The sequence below is a fragment of the Spermophilus citellus genome (genome assembly GCF_964194105.1).
Source record: "Spermophilus citellus genome assembly, chromosome: 1".
Classification (NCBI taxonomy): Eukaryota; Metazoa; Chordata; class Mammalia; order Rodentia; family Sciuridae; genus Spermophilus; species Spermophilus citellus.
In genome coordinates this window covers 31,838,557-31,863,138 of record NC_138182.1, presented here as the reverse complement: position 1 = coordinate 31,863,138, position 24,582 = coordinate 31,838,557, and the positions used below count along the sequence as shown (strand labels likewise).

The 24,582-nt window shown below is 34.3% G+C and overlaps 1 protein-coding gene across 6 annotated transcripts in view; it reads right to left on the bottom strand.

Moving 5' to 3' along the window:
- The window catches only part of NBEA (neurobeachin), a 638,449-nt gene that overhangs the window by 27,657 nt on the left and 586,210 nt on the right, over positions 1 to 24,582 (bottom strand). For all 6 annotated transcript variants that reach the window (XM_081293195.1, XM_081293196.1, XM_081293198.1 and 3 more), the window contains exon 48: positions 12,861 to 13,028. In XM_081293195.1, the coding sequence (XP_081149321.1) occupies positions 12,861 to 13,028 (168 nt within the window). The remainder of the gene's footprint in view (positions 1 to 12,860; positions 13,029 to 24,582) is intronic.

The window sequence follows — 24,582 nt, the reverse complement described above, 5'->3', positions numbered from 1 at the left end:
TGTATGTTTAACTCCTTAAGGAAGTTTTAACATGTGGAATTTCATAGGGATAGGCAGAGAAATAAACACAAATGTGCACTGAGCTAAGCTATGCATGGATGAACAAAGTATAAGTACTTTTGAACAATGTATGTGATTTTCAGACTTCATACACACATATGACATATCACTCACTTTAACTATTTTTTTGCAATATAAAGCTCCCATTAGGGAAATTACCTACTAGGGATACTTTATCTTCTGACTCCTCTCTACATCCTAATTATCCCACTCCTAAGTCTTGTTAAGCTCTCATATGTAAAAACACTTCAGGACCTACCTACCAAGTTATAAAATTAACAACATGTTCTTCCAGGCCCTCCTTTTTCCCTACATATTCTTATAAAACTCCTTCTAGTGGATCATGCTCCTCATAGTTAGGTAGTTTTCTATGTCCTATACAAAGAAGCCCAGTTGGGAGGCCAATGAGGGATAGAATCTACCCGGATTCTCAGAAGGAACACCATTGGTAATTCATCAGTATAAGGAGGATGTCTTCATAAATATGCACAGATGGGGTGTGTGTGAGCTGTGGTGGGACATATATTGTATCCCTTTGACTCTGTACCCTTTCCTTAATTGCTTTGTTTCCTTTTTGCCTTTCCTTCCAAGAAAGTGCTAAATGCTCTAAGAGCTTTCTTCCTCCTCTATGAACTACCTGGACTTAAATCCTCATAAGAGGAAATGAATAAATAATTAGTTATCGTATATGTGTCTGTTAACATGAAAGATTCATAACCAAGAAAAAAGTAAAAGTGGAAAAATTAAAGGTAAGTAAAAATTTAGGAGTCAAACATTTTTTGCTATGCAGGTGGTGAAATTTTAGGATAATCTTGTGTTTTTTTTTTTTTCTATAATGCAAGTAAATTTAACCCAGATATATTTTTCTGATAGTATCTTTACAATTCCTAGTCATTTTATTTTATTTTTTTTGTAAAGGTAATTTAGCATCTTTAGATGAAAAGCCACCAGGTCTACAGCGCTGTGAGAAATACAAGTGAGTTAACAATGCAGGCTTTCAAATGTCCTGTGCCAACTACTCCCCTTGCTCTACTTAAGCTTGATTTGTAGAAGAAAAAAAAATCAGCATTTAAAAAAGTGCTGACTCTTATGTTCAAATAATCAGTCAATTCACTGACAATTTTTAGAAAATTCCAGGAAAAAAATGGATTCAATTAATCAGTCAATTCATTGACAATTTTTAGAAAATTCCAGGAAAAAATGGTACAAATGATTGGGAACACAGGAAAAGAATCAAGAAATTTCCTTGTTTTGAGTATATCTCAAAACTAAAAATTCTTTCTTAAAATGCTTTTAACATTTGAAAGTGTCTTTTTTTATTAATCAGAAAATACAATTTTCACACAGAGCAAAAATAATATGTATGTGTTTTACGTTATCATTCTCTTCTACTTGGAATTCTAACAATACAGAATAAACAACAACAACAAAAACCAATGGGACTTTGAGAAGTATGAAGTGATAAAAGGAAAGGTTACTTAATGGCAGAGTGTATTTTAACTAATAAGCTTTTGCTTCTGGTTTATTGTTGTAATAAAACAAGATCATATAAAGTATTGCTTTTTAATGTTCAAAACCAGGAGCAAAGTAAATCAAGCAAATAATATATGCACGTTATTATTTCTTGCTTTATAAACTATAAAAAATTAAAATGGCATTTTATATTCAACTGTGTCTAGTTTTTTATGGAAACCACAATAAAAGAACAAATATTTTTCCTTTTGTTTTAACAATCAATTACATTAAGGTTGAAAATCTATTCCAGCAAAATTACTGAACATTTAAAGAAAATATTTGGAAACTCCAGTAAAAGAGGACTACTTTTGCTTTAATTAGTAGATTGTGTTAGACAATATTTGAGGGAGGGTTCTCTGATATATTTCCTGACTTAGTTTTTTGGTTTCATTTGTTTGGTGTAAACTTAAATAGCAATCCTATTGATTTCTATTTTCTCCTTGGAATGGTGAATTATGATAACATTATATAACTGATTTAACAAATTAATGTGAAAAATGATAAACACTACTTCCTCTGGACAGAAAATATTCCATCAGAATATTTTTTTCTCTCTCTTTTTTTTAATGTTTAACAATCTTTAATTCAAATGTAAAAGTTCAATACAAGACATTTGTAGGGCTTGGGATTTGTTGTTCTTTTAAAAACAAGAATAGGGGAAATTCGACAAAATGATCTTTCCACTTTTTTCAAAAACTTTCAAGGATAGACCATAGGGCCATAAAAGATCCATCAACCAAACCTACTTTCTCCCCCTACCAAGTCTTACACCCATTCCATAATCTTAATACATATTTCTGAATGAAGATTTACAGTTCAGCTTTGCTTACATAACCATTTAAAAATACTTAGCACTAGCTTGCTTCCTATAATGCCAAACAATTGTGAACTACTTCAAATCTGCATTTCTTCTTTTTAAAACAAGGGGGCAGTTACTTGTAGAAAGCAATACTTAGCCTCCACGTATATTTCCCAGAAATGGCATATGCCTGCCATTCAAAAGCCTCAACACTCTCTTGCTTTCAAAGTGGAATACCTAGCGGAATGTGCATAGAAGCATGAATGGCAAAGTTGACGATCAGTATTATAACTATTTTTCAGAATATTTTCTCTTTGTATCAGTTCAGTGCCTCTGGTGGCAAGCTCATTTAATTTTTCGACTTAAAATAAGTGTAAGTGTACTCAAGTCAGAAGAGTGCATGCACTTTAATGTAGTTGGTGGTGGCTGACCCTATCTCGGTGTCATAAGTCTGCTTAGTCTAGAGAAGTGAACAGCCCAAGGGGACAGATGGCTGAGCTGGATTCCTTCTGTGGCTGTGGGCCAGAGGCCTCCGTGGAAAGCTTCAGAACATTCTGTTGTTCTCAAACATCCCACTGGATTCACCAATGACATAGTTCAGATCAGGAGACAGGAGGCCAATGTATTTACTGTATAGCTCTCCTTACTCCTAGGCTGTATTCCTCTGTGATCACAGTTCTTACTGGGCAACCACTTCTCTTGCCAGGTTCTGGTAATGATTCCCTCTCCTTTTCCCCTATGGTCTTGGAGTGGTAACTCCCAGGAACTACATTTTTCCTTGTTCAATCACTTTCTCTCTCCCATACCTTTGTAACTAGGATCATTTTAGACTCTCTTCTTTATCGCTTTAAGAAAATGTTAATACCCATAACTTAAAACTTAATGATTTTAATCATATGGTGCAGTAGTGTTAAGGACATTCATATTGTTATGCATCCAATCTCCAGAGCTCTTTTTATGTTGCCAATATAAGACTCTATACTTTATAAACAAAATCTCTCCACTCTACTCTCTCCTAGACCCTGGCAAACACAATTCTACTTTCTGTCTCTATAAATGTGATGACTCAAGGACCTCACATAAGTGAGATCATACAATATTTTGTCTTTGTGTGACCTTCTATTTCACTTAGCATAAATGTCCTCAAGGTTCATGTATGTTGTGGCATGTGTCTGAATTTCCTTCATTTTCAAGGAAGTTTTCATTATCCCTCTGACAGGGTCACGTGCTGAGCTCCTGACTGACACAAGCAGGATGTATTAAGGTATAACAGATGAGAGAAGTTCTGGTCACCTGTGCTCTACATCTAGGTAGTACAGACCAAAATAAAATTATATCCAGGCAAGACACATTTTTGAGGATTTGGAATATTTAAAAAATAAACACCTAGTATAAACTTCTTAGGAGGAGTTATGGAATTTTTTACAATCTATGCTTATTAATATTCACAAAGAGAATAGAAATACTTTTTTTTCCTGATGATTCAGAGATTGACCAACTCAAAAACAAGGGTTTTTTTGTAGATGATCTCTTAAGGATTCTCCCAGGTTTTGGTTCTTTGTTTACTCTGGGGTTGATTATTATATAGTACATAAATAGAGGACTTGACTCAGAAATGCTCAACTATGTCTGAGGAATCAGGACAACCTTCCTGCCCAACTCTTGCTGGTTGAATAAGTTTATATAAAATAAATTCTATGTTGGCTGATTCAGGAGGAAAAGGAAAAGGAGGGAATAAGCTGGAGGAGAGATAGTGCTGTAGAAGGAGAAATGAGAGAGAAGTAGTGGTTTAGAGGGCAGTCTTCACAAGTTTACTTAGAATTTCTAATCATGGAAAGAAAATAATAATGAAAATGATAACGCTAAAATAGATTTGCTTGGCATGTGGAATGATATTGAGATAAAAGTTCACCATGAGGGGGTAAAAACATTCCAAAATAAAAACATATACTTTTACTGAAGCAAATTCAGCTTAAAATATTACTGTGTGTATTCATTAGAACAAAAGGTTCTTCTTTGATTTTGACATAAATGGAAACAGTACTTTAGAAAGACTACACTGAGATTTCAAATAGCTTTTAAATAGGCTCATTATCAATATGTTTAAGAACTTTAAAAATGAGTCCTAAACATTTAATTGAAATGCTTAGGTACTTAGATTGAGTGATGTCTACTTCTACAAATTGAAGCATGCAATATGTTTTGAATGATTGTTAATTTATGCTGAGGTAACAAATGTGTAATATAACTAAAATCTATGTTCATAGAAGATAAGGAAATCCCTTCCAGCTATTTCTTTAACAAACAGCAGGATGCAATTTTCACCCTTCTTCCCTGGAGTCAAATATGACTTTGGATGCTTGTGAAAGCATTTGCTGTTAATTTCTGAAAATCAATAATTAGCATTTAACACCACACAATAAAAATAACACCAAGAGGAGAAAAAAAGCACTGCTCACATAAATGACATACATTTGACTTTCACTAGCTGCATTATTTATGCTTTTGTAGGGAACGATTGATGGCCACAGACTAGCTAAGGGCTGCAGTAATTATGAGGAGAAAAGATAAACCTAAATTAAAGATTTATTAAGTAATCAAAATTAAATGTGTGTCATTAATTTCCTTGATACTAATTTCTGTATTGAAACTTTGTCAAATCTTTTTCCAACAAACCTTATTGCTCTGGATGAGAGACATGTAACAAATGCTTGCAAATCTATACCCTTATTAGTTTTAGGGCTCATGATAGTCTTCTTGCCTCCAAAATGATCTTTTAGCTTTATGAAACACTAATGTGTATTTATATTCCAATAATTAAAACGTAGGGCCATTCTTTCTACTTTAATATGGCTTTTGAATTTGTTAAAAAATTCAGGTCAGTAAAAGTTCCTTCCGGTAATGATAGAAGGAAAATGAAGATGGTTTTAGCCATTTTGTTGCTCATTTGATGCAATCATTTCTCAAATAGCTGCCCAGGAGAAGAAACTTGAACAGCTCATTTGAAGACAATTAGGCCTTGTAGCACTTGGAAGTGAACAACATTGTGTTATGACTCATTCAGGCAGATCCAGGGGGTGGTTGATATCCTTTGTCATAACAAAGAAAGAAGTCAGAAATGGGGGAAGGACAGGGAATATAAATTCACAGAAAAAAATAAGCAATGACTGCAGAGGCCATCAATGTTGTCACTATGAATACTTTCATTTATATCATCATGATGAAAAGTGTGTTAATTTTTTTCCTGATACATTTTATGAGTTCATCTTCCTTGGGAAAGCTAGCCTTGCAGCTCTTTTGGCTAAAGACATATTTGTCAGGTTGATTCTTGACAGCCCTATCATGTCAGTTCTCTGTAGTAGCAAGAAATTCTTCTGCAAGAAAACAAAGGAAAACTGAAGTGATCTACTGTACTTCCTATGGGCATATTTTCACCACAGTGTATCCAAATGGATGCTTTGTAATCCCTGTCAGATTGAAGTGAGAGATAAAGGAAAAAAATATCTAAGACAACCAAGGAACCAGTAACAGGAAATTAGACAAAAGGCCTCATAGTTTTATAACTGTTGGTAATATTTAATATTTTAAAATGCAAATAGATAAATGTGTGTGTCTATAAATAAACATTGCTTGGCTCATATGTTCTAACAGCTGTCAGCAACACAGTACTTTATGATAGGCTTAAGTTCAAACCTTTGTTGTCAAAGAGAAGTCATTTGAATCGTTTTCAATTTGGTGATATCTACTACAGGTACAATGACAAGTTTTGTGACAAGCTCAGAAGTTAGTATCTTGTGAATAATTTGTCTGGTGTGAGCTTACAGCTTCTGTTGGAATATTAACTCCATTTTTCTCTCTTCCTAAATTGATACAACTGTAGTATCAGTGCAGCAGTTATTTTAGTTCACTTGATAATGCGAAGACTAATCTCCTTGAAAGAAAAACTTTAAAAATATAAATAATCATAAGTGAAAAAATGCTAACACTAATTTAGATCAAGAGAAAGCAAGAGTTACTGGCAACAAGAGGTCTGCGATTAGGGGCCCTTTTATAGAATTTTGGGAGACATTGCTGAAAAGAAATTTTAAAAGTATGATTTTCTCTTTTAACTAAATGATAAGGCACAAATTAATTGATTTTACCTCTTGCTATTATAAATCTCTTTAAATTAAATTGATGGTTTTGGAATTATATGGAGAGAAATTATTAAAACAAATTAAATAAAAGATACTTTATTTAATTATGCTCTTAGGTAAAAAGCAATGTCTGTGTTTTGCTTTATAGTTTATAAAGTATTTTCTCATATTTTTCTTCTGTGAATTAAGTTTTATTTCTTCCATATTTTTTTAGGTGAGAGAATTAAGGAACCTACAAATTAAGTGACTGGCTTAATGCCAATCAAATACTAATGGTGGGCTGCAATACAAGTTATAAGTGGATTCCCACTTTCTACCCTTTTTTTGGTCTCCTGCATACATATCATTGTTTGAGGCAGAGAGGCTTGTATCATTATGTCTGATAGTAAGTGTGATAATTTCTTTAAAAATTTTAGAATGAAATATTTTTAAAAATTATTTTTATAGTTGTAGATGGACAGAATGTTTTATTTTATTCATTTTTATGTGGTGCTTAAGGATTGAACCCAGGGCCTCACACATGGTAGGCAAGCACTCTGCCACTGAGCTATATAGCCCCAGCCCATGAAATATTTTTCACTCATTATAAAAGCATACTAAAAAATTTCATGGAATTCATATAATTAATAATCTCTGCTGCAAGCTAATTACTAAGTATGAAAGAATTTCAGTCTTTGAGCCTTTGTAATCCTCAAAGACTGAAAAAACTATGTTTTTTTCTGAGAGAAATTTGAACAAATGATTAACAAAGTGGTTAATAAAATTCCTTAAAAATCATCTCAATTTTTTTCCTATAATTACTGAAAGTTTTAATGTGTTGAAATTTTTAACACATTCAAAAACACAGGAAAAAGAGAGTTTACATTAGTGAAAAGGAAATAACATATTAGGCTTCCCTTAATATTTAAGAATTGTTTCATAAGTAAGGTGAAGGAAGGTTAGCTCTCAAATTAGTAAGTTTTAGTATGTGTAGTTAATTTTAATTTCTTCTGAAGTAATGAGACTAAAGAAAAACTGACTCCAGAATCAGCTGAGCTCACCTAAGTCCTGGTTCTGATGATGTGAAGCTCTGTGTCCTTGGGAAAAATATTTAATAAGAGTATTAGGCTACATTAGTGTTTTAAACTAGGGAAGTGTGCAAACTTTCTGAAGAGATTTTTTCCCCCCCAAATAAACTTGCTTGAAGCCTCTCCCTGGATGTTATGACATATCCATGGAATGGGGAGGACACAGTGGATGACAGGTTAGATGGGGCTAGATGGGGATGTCATGTGTGTTCAAAAATGGCAGAGGGGGCAGGGCTTGGGAGGCAGATGTGATGAGTTGAAATTGGGTGAGAGGTTTAGGTGGGTTCATCATACCATTCTCTCTACTTTTGTAAGGAAAACAAGAAGCTTTCCAACTGAGTCAAATATACCTTTGGTAGGGCAGTGTTTCTAAAACTTGAATATCTCCAACAAGTCACCTATGGATCACATCGAACTTCTATCAAGTTCCCAGCTGATGCTGATACTGCTGGCTCTGGACCACAATCAAGTAGCAAGGAGTCAGAAAACCGTGTGACTTGATGATTTCAGGATCCATTTTTTTTTTCCTACACAGGTCACACATGGAGTTTCTCGGCCATCATTTAGTTAAGTACAAATATAAAGCAAATCACAACTTTTTATTAATATATTAAAAAGGATAAGAATATTCATTATCATGATTGAAAAGCACTGCCAAATAGTCAGTTGAGCTCATGTATGAAAAAAAAAATGTCTAGAAGATTATGATGTAAGCCAAGTCTAAAGACAATTTAAATAATATCTGCTATCCACTAGATCTAGTGTTTACATATTAAGAAAAGCTTTGTACCAGAACTGTACTGTCATGTTTCTGCCCAGAGGCTGTCATGATAAAGTTTATTATCAATTACTGCTTTACAAGTATAAAATAAGTTAAGCTGTCATAATTTTCCCAGCCAGAAATCCTAAACTGTCAAAAGAATGTCAATTTTTAATCTGACATAGAGAAGAAAATTATCTGTTATTCTGACCTCTAATTTCTTGACATTTTAATGCCATAATTGCTGTGGTTAGTGCTGCTTCATGATTTCACCTGTCAAGGAAGAATGAATCAATAACCTTAAGCCATTTCTCAAGTTTTACCACTAACTTCAAAGCTCAAAGTTATGAGTTGATTATAGAATATTTTTAAAAATATGTAGATATTCCTATGTTAATTAGTTCTATTTTAAAGTCAGTTTTTAATTTGAGCATGGGGGAAAAAGTCTTCCTTAGGATAGCTAGAGTTTAATATAACTAGCCTTCCTTTGGTTTTATTTTTGTGGTACTCTTCATATTTTAAAAATATGAAGATAACCATTATAAATAAAAGGACTGTAATGAGCTCAATAAAAACATTAACTTATTATCATTATTTTTTTGCATGTGTGATGCTGGGTTAACACAGAGGTTAACATTCTGAACTACTTTTTTTATTAAGAATTTTTAAATTTGTTCTAATTAGTTATATATGACAGTAGAATGCATTTTGATACATCATACATAAATGGAGTATAACTTCTCATTCTTCTGGTTGTTCATGATGTATAATTACACTGATGGTGTAATTATATGTGTACATAGAGTAATAATGTCCTGATTCACTCTACTATATTTTATTCCCAGGCTTAAGCAGGGTCATTTTATAAAAGGGTTTGATCACATGCAGGGCTCTGATTCTTTCAGTAAGGCCTGAGCACAAAGCACAAGGTCAGCTACAAAGCATAGGTGTGAAGTCTGCTAATCAACAGAATTCACCAAGAGAGCCGGAAGCAGTACAAACCCTGGAGTCAAATGGACTGGGTTCAAAACACAGTTTTGCCAGTTACTACTGACCACTTGGGTGCATTTTCTAAACATCAGTTTCCTCGTCCATAAAATGGGAATGCCAATACTAATTTCACATGGATAATTATATAAATCATCCAAGCTTGGGGATATGCTAATATTGCCAGCTATTTCTATTGGAAAGGCTAAGCTTAAAAAAGAAGGTAAGAAATAATGCACACATGGTGGGAGATAGAGGAATTGTGAGGGAGAGAATCACTTTGGTCTCAGACGATCAGGGAAGATGTCCAGGAAAAAATGGCATTTAGGAAGAGGTGTAAACTCCCTCTTATGAGGCTGAATAGGAAATTTCCATTCATCACTATTGTTTTTGGGCTTCATGATGAAACGTCCTTGTCAGTGATTCTTAAATTTACTTTGAGTCATGGCCCTCCCTAAGAGTTTAGTGAAAAATATCAAAGGAAATTCTCCTCAGAAAATGCTGCTGACAGTTAAAATAAAGGGGGCCGGGTTATGAAGCCTAAGCAACGTATTCAAAGGTCTTAGCTAAGGACACACAATGCTTAGACATTAGGATGCTAATGAAGCCCTTTGTCACTTGGCCCAGCCTCCTGCTTCAGATGAACAAACATCAAGTTCCTCTTCCACTCCATCTAGTCTCAGAAAACACAACCACATCCACCCTGATGTGCAAACTCAGAACCTACTAGTCACCCTGGAAACTCCCTCTTCTTCAGTCCCCCTCCATATCCAGCCTGCCACTAAATCTTGTCCACTTTAATTATGGATCCTTACATCCATCTCCACCTCCTCTTCCACGTTGCCATCTTCTTCTGTCAGGACAGCTTCCCTTGTATCCTGTCACTCTCACAGGTGTTCCCAGCTCCCTCCAATCTGGCCTCACTGCAGCAGGCCAAAAGAACTTTTAAAACTGATCATATTGAACCATCTCACTTCTTTCTCTTCCACAGCTTTCCAAGTAACCATGTTCTAATTAGTTAGCTAATATTAATATCAATGGGAATGTATTAGAAGAAGTAATGATGGGGAGTGGGAGAGAAGAAATTAACTCATATTCCTTAAAGTCATTTAATCTTTTATGTCTACAGCATATTAAATGGTCCCTATTGGTTTTGAGGAGATGAAGTATCTTCTTAAGCATTCTTGAGTTGACACAAGCTCGGCAGGTACTTGGGCCTGTTACGGCTGGGAAAAGAAGGTAATAGTATCCCAGGTGTGTGCTCCCTCACATCTAGTGTTCTAAGAGCTGTCTAGGTGAGGGATATGACAGAGGGACTCATAGGGCAAGAACACACATACCATAGTATAATTCTGAGAATCTCTTTAATGGAACCTTAGTGTCTGATAATTATATACTCAGAAGGAAAATGCTGGAAGGAGAAAGTGTCTTGGACTGAGGCACTACAGCTGACTAGATGATTTGCATCACTAGGAGGTAGTAAGCAGGCATAACATAACTGTTAAGACATCTATGAAATAAATAAACATGTGGTTGAACCATTCCTACCCAATAGAAAAACTTAAAAGTATACATTTCATGTAATGTCTCATTAGGAAGTCCTGCAGATTGATGGTTAAGGCCTATGAATAGTTAGATTTTTCCACTGTGGAAAGCAATGGTGATACTTTATAGAAGCAGATATTTTTATAAGACTTAAATAACATATACGATAGTCATATAAAGTCTCAGTTCTAATTCCAATTTCTTTCTATTCTTTCATTTCCTTTTTGCCTTCATTTAAATATGAAAGATCTGCCATTTTTTTCTGTCAGTTTTAATGCTGCTTTATATTTTTATCATATTCAAGATGTGCAATATATCTGTATTTTGCCTAACAGGATTAACTTGCAACTTTCTTATTAAGGAGAGAACTTATAGGAGAAAATGATGTAATAAAATACAGAGAACCAAAAATGTCTATGATGTTTAAAAGTCAAAAACCAATTTGGACTTGGTCTTGGAATATATGAATAAGCTATTTCAACTATTTTCTGATTCTAAAAGGTGTTGGTTCTAAATGAATAATTCAGTTTATAAGAAATACATTTATATATATACACATACACACAGGTAGTATTAAACAAATATATATAGTTAAAATAATAATTAAACTAAAATTATCTTCCACTAACTAATCTGCAGTTTACACATGACTGGGGTTACTAAGTTAGGTGTGTAGAGAAAATTCCCTATTTCACCACCCAGTTTCATAATACCTAGCTTCTCTCTCATTCAGTCATCCCCTAGCCCTAATCCCATTTCCTGTGCATAAAATACAGTACAATAGTGCCTCTAATAACATCCTTGCAATGTGTTCTCTGAATATTCTGCCCTAAGGGTCCAATGATCTATGATCATGAGGCTCTTCCTTTCCCTTCCCTCTTCTATGCTTGCAGCTATACAAATGAAGTCATTTTAGTTTTATAGAGGTATATAGGAAATAACTATATAGATGCAAATTATTTTAGTAGGGCTTCATTTCCCACGTCTACATGTTTTCTACCTCTAACAACACCAAAAAATAATCCCCACACATTCCACTGGTTGGTGATGTAGAAAGGATGACTTGTTTTGCATACAGCAGATGGTGGATATTGGTAGGATGCAGAATTGGGATATCGCTTCCTTGTAGAAACACTTATGTAGCAGCTGTTTTATCTCCACTCTTTCTACCTATCTGAAATCAGTTCATTCAAAGTGGAAGTGATTTAAATAATATTTTCCATGAATATTTTCACTAAAAATACTTATACACTACAAGTGTATACTTATATTATACACTTCCCAACTGTTCTCTATAAACATTTTAGGTTGAGAACATACAGGAATAAAACTCTAAAAATGCATCTATTTCATTGATATATTTCTTTAAATGTTCTGTCTAGAAAATTGCAATTTTATTTTGATTTAAAAAAACCCCACACTAGCAGGTTATTTTATTATGACTGCACATATTTACATATTCAAGCACATCACATGCATTAATAACAAACACACTTGATGCAGTAAGCATTTGTTCTTGTTTGTTTTTTTGGTATTGGGGATTAAACCCAGGGTGCTAAACACTGAGCAACATCCCCAGCCATTTTTTTATATTTTATTTTGAGATAGGGTCTCATTAAGTTTCTTAATGCCTTGCTAAGTTGCTGAGGCTGGCTTTGAACTTGAAATCCTCCTGCCTTCACCTCCCCAGTGCTGGGATTACAGGCGTGTACCACCTAGCCTGGCTTGCAGTAGACATTTTAATGAAGATTCTGAAGTAAAATAAAATAAGGGTATGAGTGCAGTAAAAATGTATGCAAATCAAAGAAAGAAAATATGCTAGTTGAATTTCTTGTTTTTGACATATATCCATTTTTCTACTTTTGATAAGAACCTGAAATCTATGTGTAGTAAAGAGTTGAAAAGAAATTAACAGAGAAAAATATGCAAAATCAAATTTGTGCTTGAGAGATGCCAGAAATTTACAGAAAATTTTGGGACTTGACACCTACCTCCCTGAGCACAGGATCAGTGATACTATCCAGGTTCACAGAGCCTTCATAGGTCAGGTAGTGAAAAACGTTGAGAGCACGGACTGCTTCTGGTCCTCGCTGTTTGTAGCCAAATATCAGGTCAATCCACTGATGGAGTTGGCAAGAAACAAATTCACTTTCCAGGGCCTGAAATGAGTCAAGAAAGAAATGACAGACAGCCCAAATTTAGCAAAATTTTAGATTTTTCTTTCTGTGAAATATTCTGTACAAATAAGAAGCATATTCTCTTTATTTTCCTCTATTGATTTATATACATTTGATCTTCAATTCATAGAAATGGCAAAATAGCAACTTTAATAAGACATAGGCCTAAATGGAAATTTTCTCTTTTTAAAATGTGTAACTTTCTCTTGGCTTCATTATGTATTCAATATGAAGTTTTAACATTAAATAGATTTCTTACAAACCTACTTATGTATACAAGAAAAATAATTTGAAATAGTGTTTTTAATGCCATTTTACAATTGCATTTCTTATTTTAAGCATTAGTTTGAAATTAAGCAATTTTATAAAAAACTTTAATATACCCTTATTTTCCTGTCTGAAGTCCCCCAATTACCTTTAAGATACCTAGAAAGGACCTTTCTTCTGCTGTGAATTAATTCAGTTATTGTAGAGTCTGGGAATCACTGGGCAGTTTGGGATATTTGCCAGCTAGTGAGAAAAATGTAAACTACTAAGAGTCAATGACCATACTGAACTTCTAGAAAGAGCCAGGGGTGAGGGGGTTGGTAGGGGGAGAAAAACACTTTTATTTCATTAACCTCTGGAGGTGTCCTTGGTGATCCTGACAGAGTGTCTTCTTCAGACCTGTGACATGAGCAGATGCATAGCTTACTATGTCTCTCACTTTACTGAGTTCAATCATCAACTTCTTATTGATTTAAAGAAGACACAGATTTCAACAAAAAAGTGTACATCTAGATTCCAAATTTCAGATATGTATAGCCATATAAAACAATTTTCTGAATTACAGCTGTCACTAAATATGTGAACGAAGTTATTCTCTGGTAGCATGTCCCTGAAACCAATTTGGAATTCACTTAATTCATGATTTCTTAAATTAAGCTTTTCAAAATTGTATCCGATTTTTTAAATATGTTAAGTATTCTGAATAGTACTTTTCATTTTTTTCTTGTGATCACATTAACTAGCAATTTATTCTCTTCAACCCCTTTCCTGATTCACTTCTTTAAAAATTTCTGGATAGTATTTTATTTATAACAATTATTGAGGATGTTTCTCATTCAAAAATATAAATAATTAGATTTTTATGAAAGGACAGAATTTCCTTAGTAAAATTAAACAGACTTTCTATATATCTCATGGATCTTTAATTAACAGTTCAGACTAGAACTAGGAAATGAGACAAAAATACATCAGAGAAGATGTTAGTTAAAATTCTATACTGGTTATGTTTATAATAGCAGTTTGGTCAATTTGTATAAATTATTTGTAAAATTCAGTGTAATGAGTCAGTTAAGAAAAAAATTCTTGATTATTAGTAATATTTTCAGGGCCTGATGCAATAAGTGAATGGATAAAAAATGTATTTTTCATTAGTGAGTCATTATTACCCAAATACATTCACATGGATTGAGAACAGTTGTAGAATTATTATTTAAAGGAAGATTTTAACCAACATGAGTGGCTAAGCAGCAAGCATTTGAAATCAATCTCATAAGTAAAGGCCACCAAAGAAAGGCTTGATAAAATTTATCATTTTGTTACAGAAACACCATTATACATATTATAAAATGCCTAATGCAATCATGAAAGGCAGAGGGAACGACTTTTCACTAAAAAAAATTTGGATTTTTAAAATGTGTTTATTCCCTTTTATCTCAATTCCCTACTTTCATTTTTCTCCTCCGCACAGGCAACAACCATTAACCTGTTCAGTGTTTCTCCTCCTGTTTGCATGTGCTCGTATAAAGTATTACTTACTCTTTGTGCTCACGTGTTTTTGATCTATAAACATGGTCTAGGATTACAAATTTCATTTTTCCCTCTCTTCGCTCATTTATCATTGCTTTTATGAATTCCTATACCATTATGCGTGCAGCGAGTCACAAAACACCCCCAACAATGAGCATCAGGCTGCTTCCAACTCCTGATGACACAAGGCTGTGATCAATGCCTTATTTGAAGCTTTTAGAACCTCTGCTGGTATTTTCTTGGGGCTTATACACTGAATTATTACTGGTATATTACCACAATGGGTGTGCCCCTACTCCATCTCCCCAACTGCTCTGCAAAATGACTGCCCTGTTCCTACTCGCTCTACAGCCTATGAAGTTTCTGCATGTCCACATTCACAATGACTCTTGGTATTAACCAGGTTTCTAATTTTGGCTGATGTAACAGATACAAAATATTATCTCATTGTTCCTCTGATTACTAACAAATTTGACATCATTTTAATATGCTTGTTGATTTTCTGAGTTTTCTCTTTTACACATTTTCTGTTCATTACCTTTGGCCCATTTTTAAAGTGGAGATTTCTGTCTTTATGATGTCAATTTGCAAGGTTGTTTTTTTTTTGTGTGTGTGTATATTTTAGGTAATAGTCCCTTACTGATTTAAAACATTTCATATGCATTTTCTATGTGTCACATGTTTATTAACTATCCATATTCTTTGCTGAATAGAAATTCCTAATTTGAAATAATTACATTATTTTAAAAATGTCATACTCTAAGGGTTTGTTTTGATGTTACAAGGTTAGATTTCCATCAGTCAGGTTTATTTTTACGGTTTTATTATTCACATTTTAGTCTTTTATCCACCTAAACTCTACTTTGATTCATGTATGGTATTAAAAAAGCACCCAGTATAATTCTGTTACAGTGAGTCACTTTTTCTAATACCATCTATCAAATACACATTCCTTTCTTCAGAGATGTGTGGTATCATCTTTAGTGTATATGTTTGAAATGATGATCCAAAACTAATATTCACAGATAATATGATAATCTATCTCATAAAAGCTCAGTTCTATCCTTCCATCCTTCCCTTCCTCCCTCATTGCTTCTTTTCTTATCTTTTACTCTTCTATGTATTTAAATTTATTTTTTAGTTATAGTTGGACACAGAATCTTTATTTTATTTTTATATGGTGCCGAGGATTGAACCCAGGGCCTTGCACATGCTAGGTGAGTGCTCTGCCACTGAGACACAATCCCAGCCCCTCTTCTATGTATTTTTTACTCTATCTAGATGTGTGTGCATTCAATTTTCTATACTCATTTCATATCTTAATTATTTTTATTTCTTATATATCATAATAGCACATTTTATTCTTCCTTTTCCAGGATTAACTAGGCTATTCATGGGCCTTATTCTTTCCTATAACTTTAATAATCAAGTGTATAGATATATCAAAATAATTTTGTTGGTGTGCCAACCAATTAATAAATTAAGTTGGGAATACTGAGATTAGGTTTCCCTATCCAAGGTCCCAATATGTCTTTATGTCTCTCTCTCTCTCTCTCTCTCTCTCTCTCTCTCTCTCTCTCTCTATATATATATATATATATATATATATATATATATATATATGAATCCCTAAACCCTATAGTAGAGTTAAAAATTGAAAGTTTCTCAAGAAAATTTGATTATTGTTCTTTTTAGTTTATTTTCAGATAGTTGATAAATTTTTATTTATTTTTAAATATTTATCTTTAAGGTATAGTTGGACACAATACCTTTATTTATTTTTATGTGGTGCTGAGGATTGAACCCAGGGTCTAGCATGTGCTAGGCGAGTACTCTACCACTGAGCTACAACTCCAGCCCCAAATTTTGATTTATTTTAAAAATTATATTTTACACTTGGTTATTGATAATGTAGAAAAAATGCTACTGATTTCTATAAGTTGAATTTATTTCTGGAAACTGTTATTGCTTATGTTTATAACTTTAGTTTTTCTTCTAGAATTGTTTTAAATCTCAGCAACTATTTATAATAGCAATGGTGATATGGGATAGCCTTGTCTTTTTCTTGATCTTAAGGTTAAAACCTATTTAGTTCTGATGCAAACACACACTCTCTCTCTCTCTCTCTCTCTCTCTCTCTCTCTCTTTATATACTGATGCTATTTTACTTAGAATTTGCATTATGGCAATACATGAAGTAGATTTCATTTCTTTTTTTCTCCTTTTAACTACTTTTGGAATCAAGATCCCACTAATCTCATGAAATAAGTTGGATGGCTTCCTATGTTTTCTGGAACAACTTACATAAGAAATGAATTTATTTTCTCTTGAAAATTTGTTACAATTCACCTAAAAATAATGTGACCATTGAATTTCTGGTGGTATGGAAAAATTTTATGAAATTTACTTAGGCTTATAAGTCTCATTGTTGACAATTTAATATTTTACTCAGTTTTTACTCAACTCAAGTTTTAAAACTAATTGGTTCATATATGTTCATAATAATCTTTAACTAAACTTAACAATATTACATCTGCAGTAATTTACCCTATTCTATTTCAAACATTAGAGAGACAGCATGGTAATAGTTGCAGTTAAATAATTTTGCATGTTTTTTCCTCTTTGGTTATAAAATTAATTAAGAAAGAAACAAGGAGGTAGGAGGCTAAACAGATAAAGTTACAGATTCTATGTCTTGCTATTTTAAAAAAGAAAATTCAGTTTAGAATATTTAAAAGCTAAATCTAGTTCAAAGCTAAATGCATATCTAAAAATTGAATATTAACTATCACATAATTGAAGCACAATCACCCACCTAAAGCTAAAGCAGGACACTAGGGCTCTTTACTGCAGTATAAATAGTACTAATCTATTACTAAATACATGACATCTGCTTGTTTGTTCATTTTAGTATTGTGTTTTCAGGAATGAACCCACTCTGGACTTTGAATGAGAGATTTTAGTACTATACCAACTGTAAAAAAATATAAAGAAATACTTGATTACTAAGCTATTAGTGTTATAATAGTCTTAATAGCTTTCTTTACCATCTACTTGTGTATCTAAAGGCAAAAGCAATTGCTTTAAGCCCAGATAAACCAATTCCCAATCCATAAATCTACCCTGGGGATCCGGGAGGAAGGAAATAAAGAGAGATACTAAAACCAGGGAGGATATCTCTTAGATGGATAATACTTACCTAATTCTAATTTCCATTTTGTCCCCTGGGTATTAGATGGTAGAGAATTCTTTCTCTAATAGGTTTGGGAAAAAGCCTCTCTGAAACTTATAAAAAGGAAAATAAGGCTACTGATTAACTGTGAGGAGAGAATATTACTCCTGAATTCTTTTATTTAATACAGTTGAATTCCTACCTCTTATACACTAGGGCAATCTTTTATCTTATAATCTCAAAATTCTGCTCTTGGTAATAAGTGATTCTCTAAATAGAGTTCCATATATTCAAGGTAAAAATCAGGAAATCATGTTTCCACTGCTATGTGTCTATAAGGAAATAAACTGTAGGGACACCTGGGGGAAGAGGATTTCAAATACAGGAAACAGCCATCCATCCATCCACTCATCCATCCACCCAACATGAAAATGGCAGTGCCATTCTGTGCCAGGCAGTGCTTTAGATCCTGAGAATAATGTGATATGCTGGACAAAACCTCTGATCTCTGGGAGCACAGTTTATTATAATTCAAATAAGCTAGGTGAATGTAGTCTAATATTTCTCCTGTGCCAAATTACTGAGCACCTACCGTGTGTCAGACATTTGCCTTAGAGGATGTACACATAAATAAACATTCCAAAGTTCCCAAAAAGATCAGAGTCTACTGGGGGTAAGCATATTTCATTCTCTCTTCCTTCTGCTTAGAACTTCTGCCAAAGTGCTAAGTTGATAACAGGCACTGACCCTCTACACCCTCACTCTACCAGAACTTGCCAAAGCGTGGTGTGTCTACCTCTGCTGTGCTAACCTTGCCAATGCACACTCATCTCCCACTCTTTACCTTGCCTCTGTAAAATGAGAGAGATCTGAAGGGGAAGTCACTGGTAGGAAGTCACAGAGGAAGACTTGTAAGCTTGGACTTTACAATACGCCCAGAATGGATGAATTTCTTATGTCCTTCGCTGCTACCATCAGACCTAACAATACCTTCTCACAGATTGAGTCTACCCCTGTGCCTTGACCATTCATCCCCAACACTGCAGCCAAAGCTATCCTTTCAAAACAAAGGTGTGATCATGTCACTCTTCTCTTCAAACACTGTGATGACTCTTCACTTTACTCAGGGTAAAAAGGTGAAGTGCTTATGATGGCCTTCAAGTCATGCGATGAGCCCCTGTTATTGTGCTATGTGCCCATTTGCTCACTGCACCCTGACCCACTGGCCTCCTTGTCAACCACATTCCTACCACAGGGAGTTGGCTCCAGCTGTTCCCTCTGCCTGCAGTGTTCTCTCCCCAACAGAGTCACTTGGCTCACTCCCTCACCTTCTTCAGGTCTTTGCTCAAATCTCATCTTCAAAGGAAGCAATGCTGCCTCTGTCCCCATATTCCTGATCCCTTTATCGTGCAGTACTTCTTTTTAACCATAGCATTGGTCACTGTCTTTCTTTCCTTTTTCTTTTTGGTACCGGAGATTCAGTCCAGAGGCACTCAACTACTGAGCCACATCCCAGCCCTTTTTATTTTGAAACAGGGTCTCACTAAGTTGATTAGGGCCTTGCTAAGTTGCTTAGGCTGGCTTTGAATTTGTGATCCTCCTGCCTCAGCCTCCCTAGATGCTGGGATTTAGGCATATGCCAGGCTCATTGATCACTTTCTAAGGCACTAGACATTTTAGTTATTTATTTATTGTTTATTGTATCTCTTGATTGAAACTAAACTGAGTGTGGGCAGGTTTCCTTGTCTGTTCACTGATGTATTGCAAACGTGAAAAAGGGTGCCTGGAACACTCAATAGTTATCTGTTGAATTGTAAAAACAATATCAGTGTTCTTTTTTAAACAAGGTGGGATTTTTAAAACAACAGAATATATTCCAAAATTCAAAATTTTATCTACTGCAAAAAACTTTTTCTTTGAAATATAAAAATTTCATGAAGTACATAATACTTAAAGCAAAAACACTGAGAATCAGTTTTCTTGCCTCAATACTCTGTGCATGTGCTGCAGTCTGTAAACACTTTGCACTTGGCCTAACGGTAAGTGCTGGGCCGAAGGCTGAATAAGATTATTAGTGCACATCCATGAGAGGCCTTTTGCTAAAACAAATTTTAAAAAGGGTAGATTATGATTGATGAACCCAGCATTAGGATAATGTTATCTGAGATATTTTCTATTTCGGTCCTTTGTCAGGAGGTCAGATTATAATCATGTTAGAACTGAACACAATGCTTTATTAATGTTTCATGAGTAAGTCAGTTGTAATCAGTCTAGCTTTGTGTGGATAAATTAAACCAATTCTTGATGTATAAACTCATTGCATTTAGAAGTTATTAAAATAAATATAGTATACTAAAAGTGACCATATCACTTTTCTGGGTTTTTAAATGAGACCACATTTTCAATTTCATAGCTTCTCAATGAAACAAAAATTCTTCTTATGTATTTATAAAGCATAAATAATTCCAACCAACTATATATGTTACTGTCCATAACTTCAACAACAACATTAACAATGACAATGGATTAAAAGAAATGCATCATTAAAAAAATCAAAATACTGTTTCATTGCTTAAAATAAGGAAGTAAAATCAGTTTACAGACAAGCAGTGGCTGCTGCTAACAATGTATCAAATACCTGTTTGATTTGCAGCACAGTATAATGAAGCTGAGCATTTAATAATCAATGATACCATCCCTTTCATAATATTATTTTGTCTTCTTTGCCTTGGATTTCTTAATGACAGCTTAAAAGAAGGAGGAGGAAATGCTCATGGATACAGAATACTAATCCACACAAAGAGATAAAGGCTTTTTACTACTGTGAATGTCATTTCTTTGGGATATATGACATTTTCATTTTATACTTTAGGCTCATTACAAAGAACTCCTTCAAATAACTGAAGATAATCCCAGTCTAAATTATAAATATACTAGAGCAAATTTTCTCTAAACCTATTCATGGAACTAAATCCTATATGAACTACCCAGTCAGTATAAAGTTGGAAACTTTTAATATTATAAAACAATATTAAAAAATGGTGGTTGTATTCATGAAATCTAATAAGAAGTGTTAAGTGCTTCTATATTTTATACTAGTGTCTAAGCTTTGTATATTATAGAAATACACATAAAATATATATCACTTCAGCAAAAATTGAAAATATGTAGATCACTGGTTAGATTTACTAGTTTTAACACAGATGTCTGACACAGTTTCTGCATGAGATCAGTATAACCATACCATCATAGGGTGAGAAAACTGATCACGAGCTAGAGCAGAGGAAAATGAAAAGATACTCTGAAGGAGAATGTGGAGTTGGAGAAAAAGCAGTAAAGTAACACTGAGGAGCAGCTGCAGAGACACAGCACGTCTGATGTGACATCTTCTCATATCTCTATGCTTGAAACTGTTCCTAGAGGTAGCACTTTGGGTTTTCTCTTTTGCTATAATTCCAAACAAACAATGACTACCTTACTGGCTGCTAGTACATGTGGGAGTTTCCCTTTCTGTTCTGTAGGGTCCCTTCAAGTAAGATCTAAGAACACAGAAAGAAGAAACACTTCTCAAGTACCCATTAAGTGCTAGGCACTTCCTGCAGATGATTCATTTAATCTGGTACTGCTTCTGGGTGATGGAGAGAGCAAATACTGAGGGAGTTAAATATTTATTGACACAACTTACACAAATATTTAATTTGTATAAAGTCTTCCACTCCATGTAGTAAAGATTACTTCACAAGTCTTTCCAGATTTCACTAATAACAGGAATTTGGTTTAGGACAGAGAAGAACCTCATGCTCTGCTTCTTCCATTTCTTCATGAATACAAGTTGGAACTCATTACTTATAATAAAAATGCATTATTTATTTCAAAAAATACTTTATAATTTTCAGATATTAGCAAGCTCCTATCTAAATTGCTGAGGCTGGCTTTGAACTTGTGATCCTTCTGCCTCAGCCTCTGGAACCTTTGGGAGTACAGGCATGTGCCATTGTGCCTGCACCATCTCTAATAATTTAGTCAGTTGTGAAACTTAATTCTTTTGAATATGTGAGAACAAACCTTGAAGTGACTGTAACTTCTCCCAGTCATATGTTGTCCTTACAGTTGCTAGTACATTTCGGATGCCTGACTTGAGAAATAGGCATGTTTAGGAAACTATATAGCAAGGCTTATGTTTTGAGAAGCATGTCATTTTGCTTTGCTTAAAATCTGCTCAGCAGTACTTCAGCTGTTAAAAAGATAAGATACGCAGGTACAAATTATAACATGAGTCAGTTCTTGAATTGGTAATGTTAGTATCAGGACTAAATTGTTCTATTTGATTTACTTACAATTGAAGTACCTGCAGTAATTATAAATAAAAATAATTTGTTACTCAAATTTTATGTACATGATTTTACTCTATTAAAGTAAGAGGGAAAAACTATTGAAAGCTTAAACTGTCTTAATGATGTTATATCATTTCTTAGGATGTTCCTTTTGACAAATAATCTATTCATTCTTTTATTAAAATCCAAATGATATGAAACTGTTTGGTGGGAATCAGGTGTTTTAAAGGGATTTTGATGAACCTATGTGGTGCTCATATGAGTAATGAGATAGGCAGAGAGCCATTAATGAAAACCAAATTGTAAGTCTGGGTCACAATTAGGTGTCTGGAACACATCCATGCCCACAGATGGTTTGCAAATGTCAAACAGGTTCTATTCCAAAGTTCCCTTATAACTTGGTGATTGAAACACGTATTGTAGTAGAAACGGTATTATTCAAATGGATTGGTTTTCAGGTCAATCTATAAAGCTGTAAGTAATTGAAAATGCAGGTGAAGTTTTAAAAGCTACATGTGGGTCTGGGGAATGCTGCATTCACAATTGCAATCTGCGATGCCAGGAGCAGCCAGCTAGAAAGCATCTGGGTTCAGACCATCCACCAGCTACTTTGGCTTTCTGGGCTTCAGCCTCCTCATTCAAGTAAAAGGTCCCTTTCAGCTGTAAAATCCTGTGATTCCTCCATTTGTAAAAGTCAAGGAAACACCCCTCCTCTCACACTTTTCACTCACTAAACTAGAAGCCAAGATTTTCCTAGCTATGAAAGGAAATCTAACAGTGTGAAGCTAGCAGATGACAAAGGTAAAAATGGGGGCCACTTGTCAGGTGTGAAGAGCCCCAGGTGTTGGACCATGCTATTGGTCTAAGGCCACTTCCCACTCATCTCTCTTTTCTTCCATTCACCCCATGGAACTAGCTTCTGGCTTCCTTCCCTTCTCTTTCGCCCTCTATCTCTACAGCTACTCTGGCCACTACTTATTTCTCCTGGAGATAGTGTATAAGAACATTACTGCTTTGCTAAGTAGATGGAATGTGGTAAGTTAAATTACCTCACTGGGTTTCAGGTTATATTTTCCTCAGAAGGTTTTTTTGAGGATTATAATAATGATGCACCAATGTTCTGGCACAGTGTCTGGCAAAGAATTAAAAATAAAAAATGGCCTAGCAATAAGCACTATTGTCATTATTTTATCTTGGTCAACCTTTATGTTGAGATCACTTGAGACAACCACTGTGGTATGACATAAAGTGACTAAGATTAAGGTGTCCATCCTGATTTGCAGCAGTTGTCAGCAGCAAGTCTTGGATTGAGGGAAATAGAAAAACAATTGTCAGCAGCTGTGCCAGGGAGAAGAGTACCCCAGGCAGCCAGCTGGTTGTAGGTAAGAAGAGGTGTAAGCTGCATACTGTCTATAGAAACATTTCATTTACTAAAGGCAGGGTTTTGTCACTTCATCTTTCAGTACGTAAGTCCCAAATCTGGAATCCATCAGACAATGGTCAAATGAAACCCAGGTAGAAGCTAAAGTCACTTTCTAGCAGAGTTAAAAAGTTTACATTTCCTCCAGGGCCTTGCTCAGCACTTGACTGATTCTTCATCATAGGAAAGGTAGCAGAATACAATTACTAATAGGGCATTATGTAAAATTGAGGATATGTAACCGACGTGATTCTGCAATCTGCATTTGGGGTAAAATTGGGGGTTCATAACCCACTTCAATCTAATGTATGAAATATGATATGTCAAGAGCTTTGTAATGTTGTGAACAACCAATTAAAAAAAAGAACTGATAAGTAGAGTTATTTGGTTTTATAGCTTGGAAGAGCTCATAAGCAGCAAACTATAACCAGTATGTTGTTAAATGGAGCTACGGGGATACCGACAATCTGAAAAAGAAAAATAGATCTGAAGTTCTATCACTTTATAAAATAATAATAGGTATTTAGGATAATAAACTTGATTTAAGAGAAGAATTCAGTTTTATCCATTATATATGAGGGTAAGGAACCAGGTGATCAACTTTAGAAAGATAATCATAATATTGCTTCAAAAAGATCTCACTTGGGGCTAGGGTTGTAGCTCAGTGGTAGAGTGCTTGCCTAGCACATGTGAGGCACTGGCTTCAATCCTCAGCACCACATAAAATTAAATCAATTTTAAGAAGTTATTTAAAAAATCTCACTTATAGAAAACCCAGAAACATCATTTATTTGGCAATTTTATATAGTTGGATTG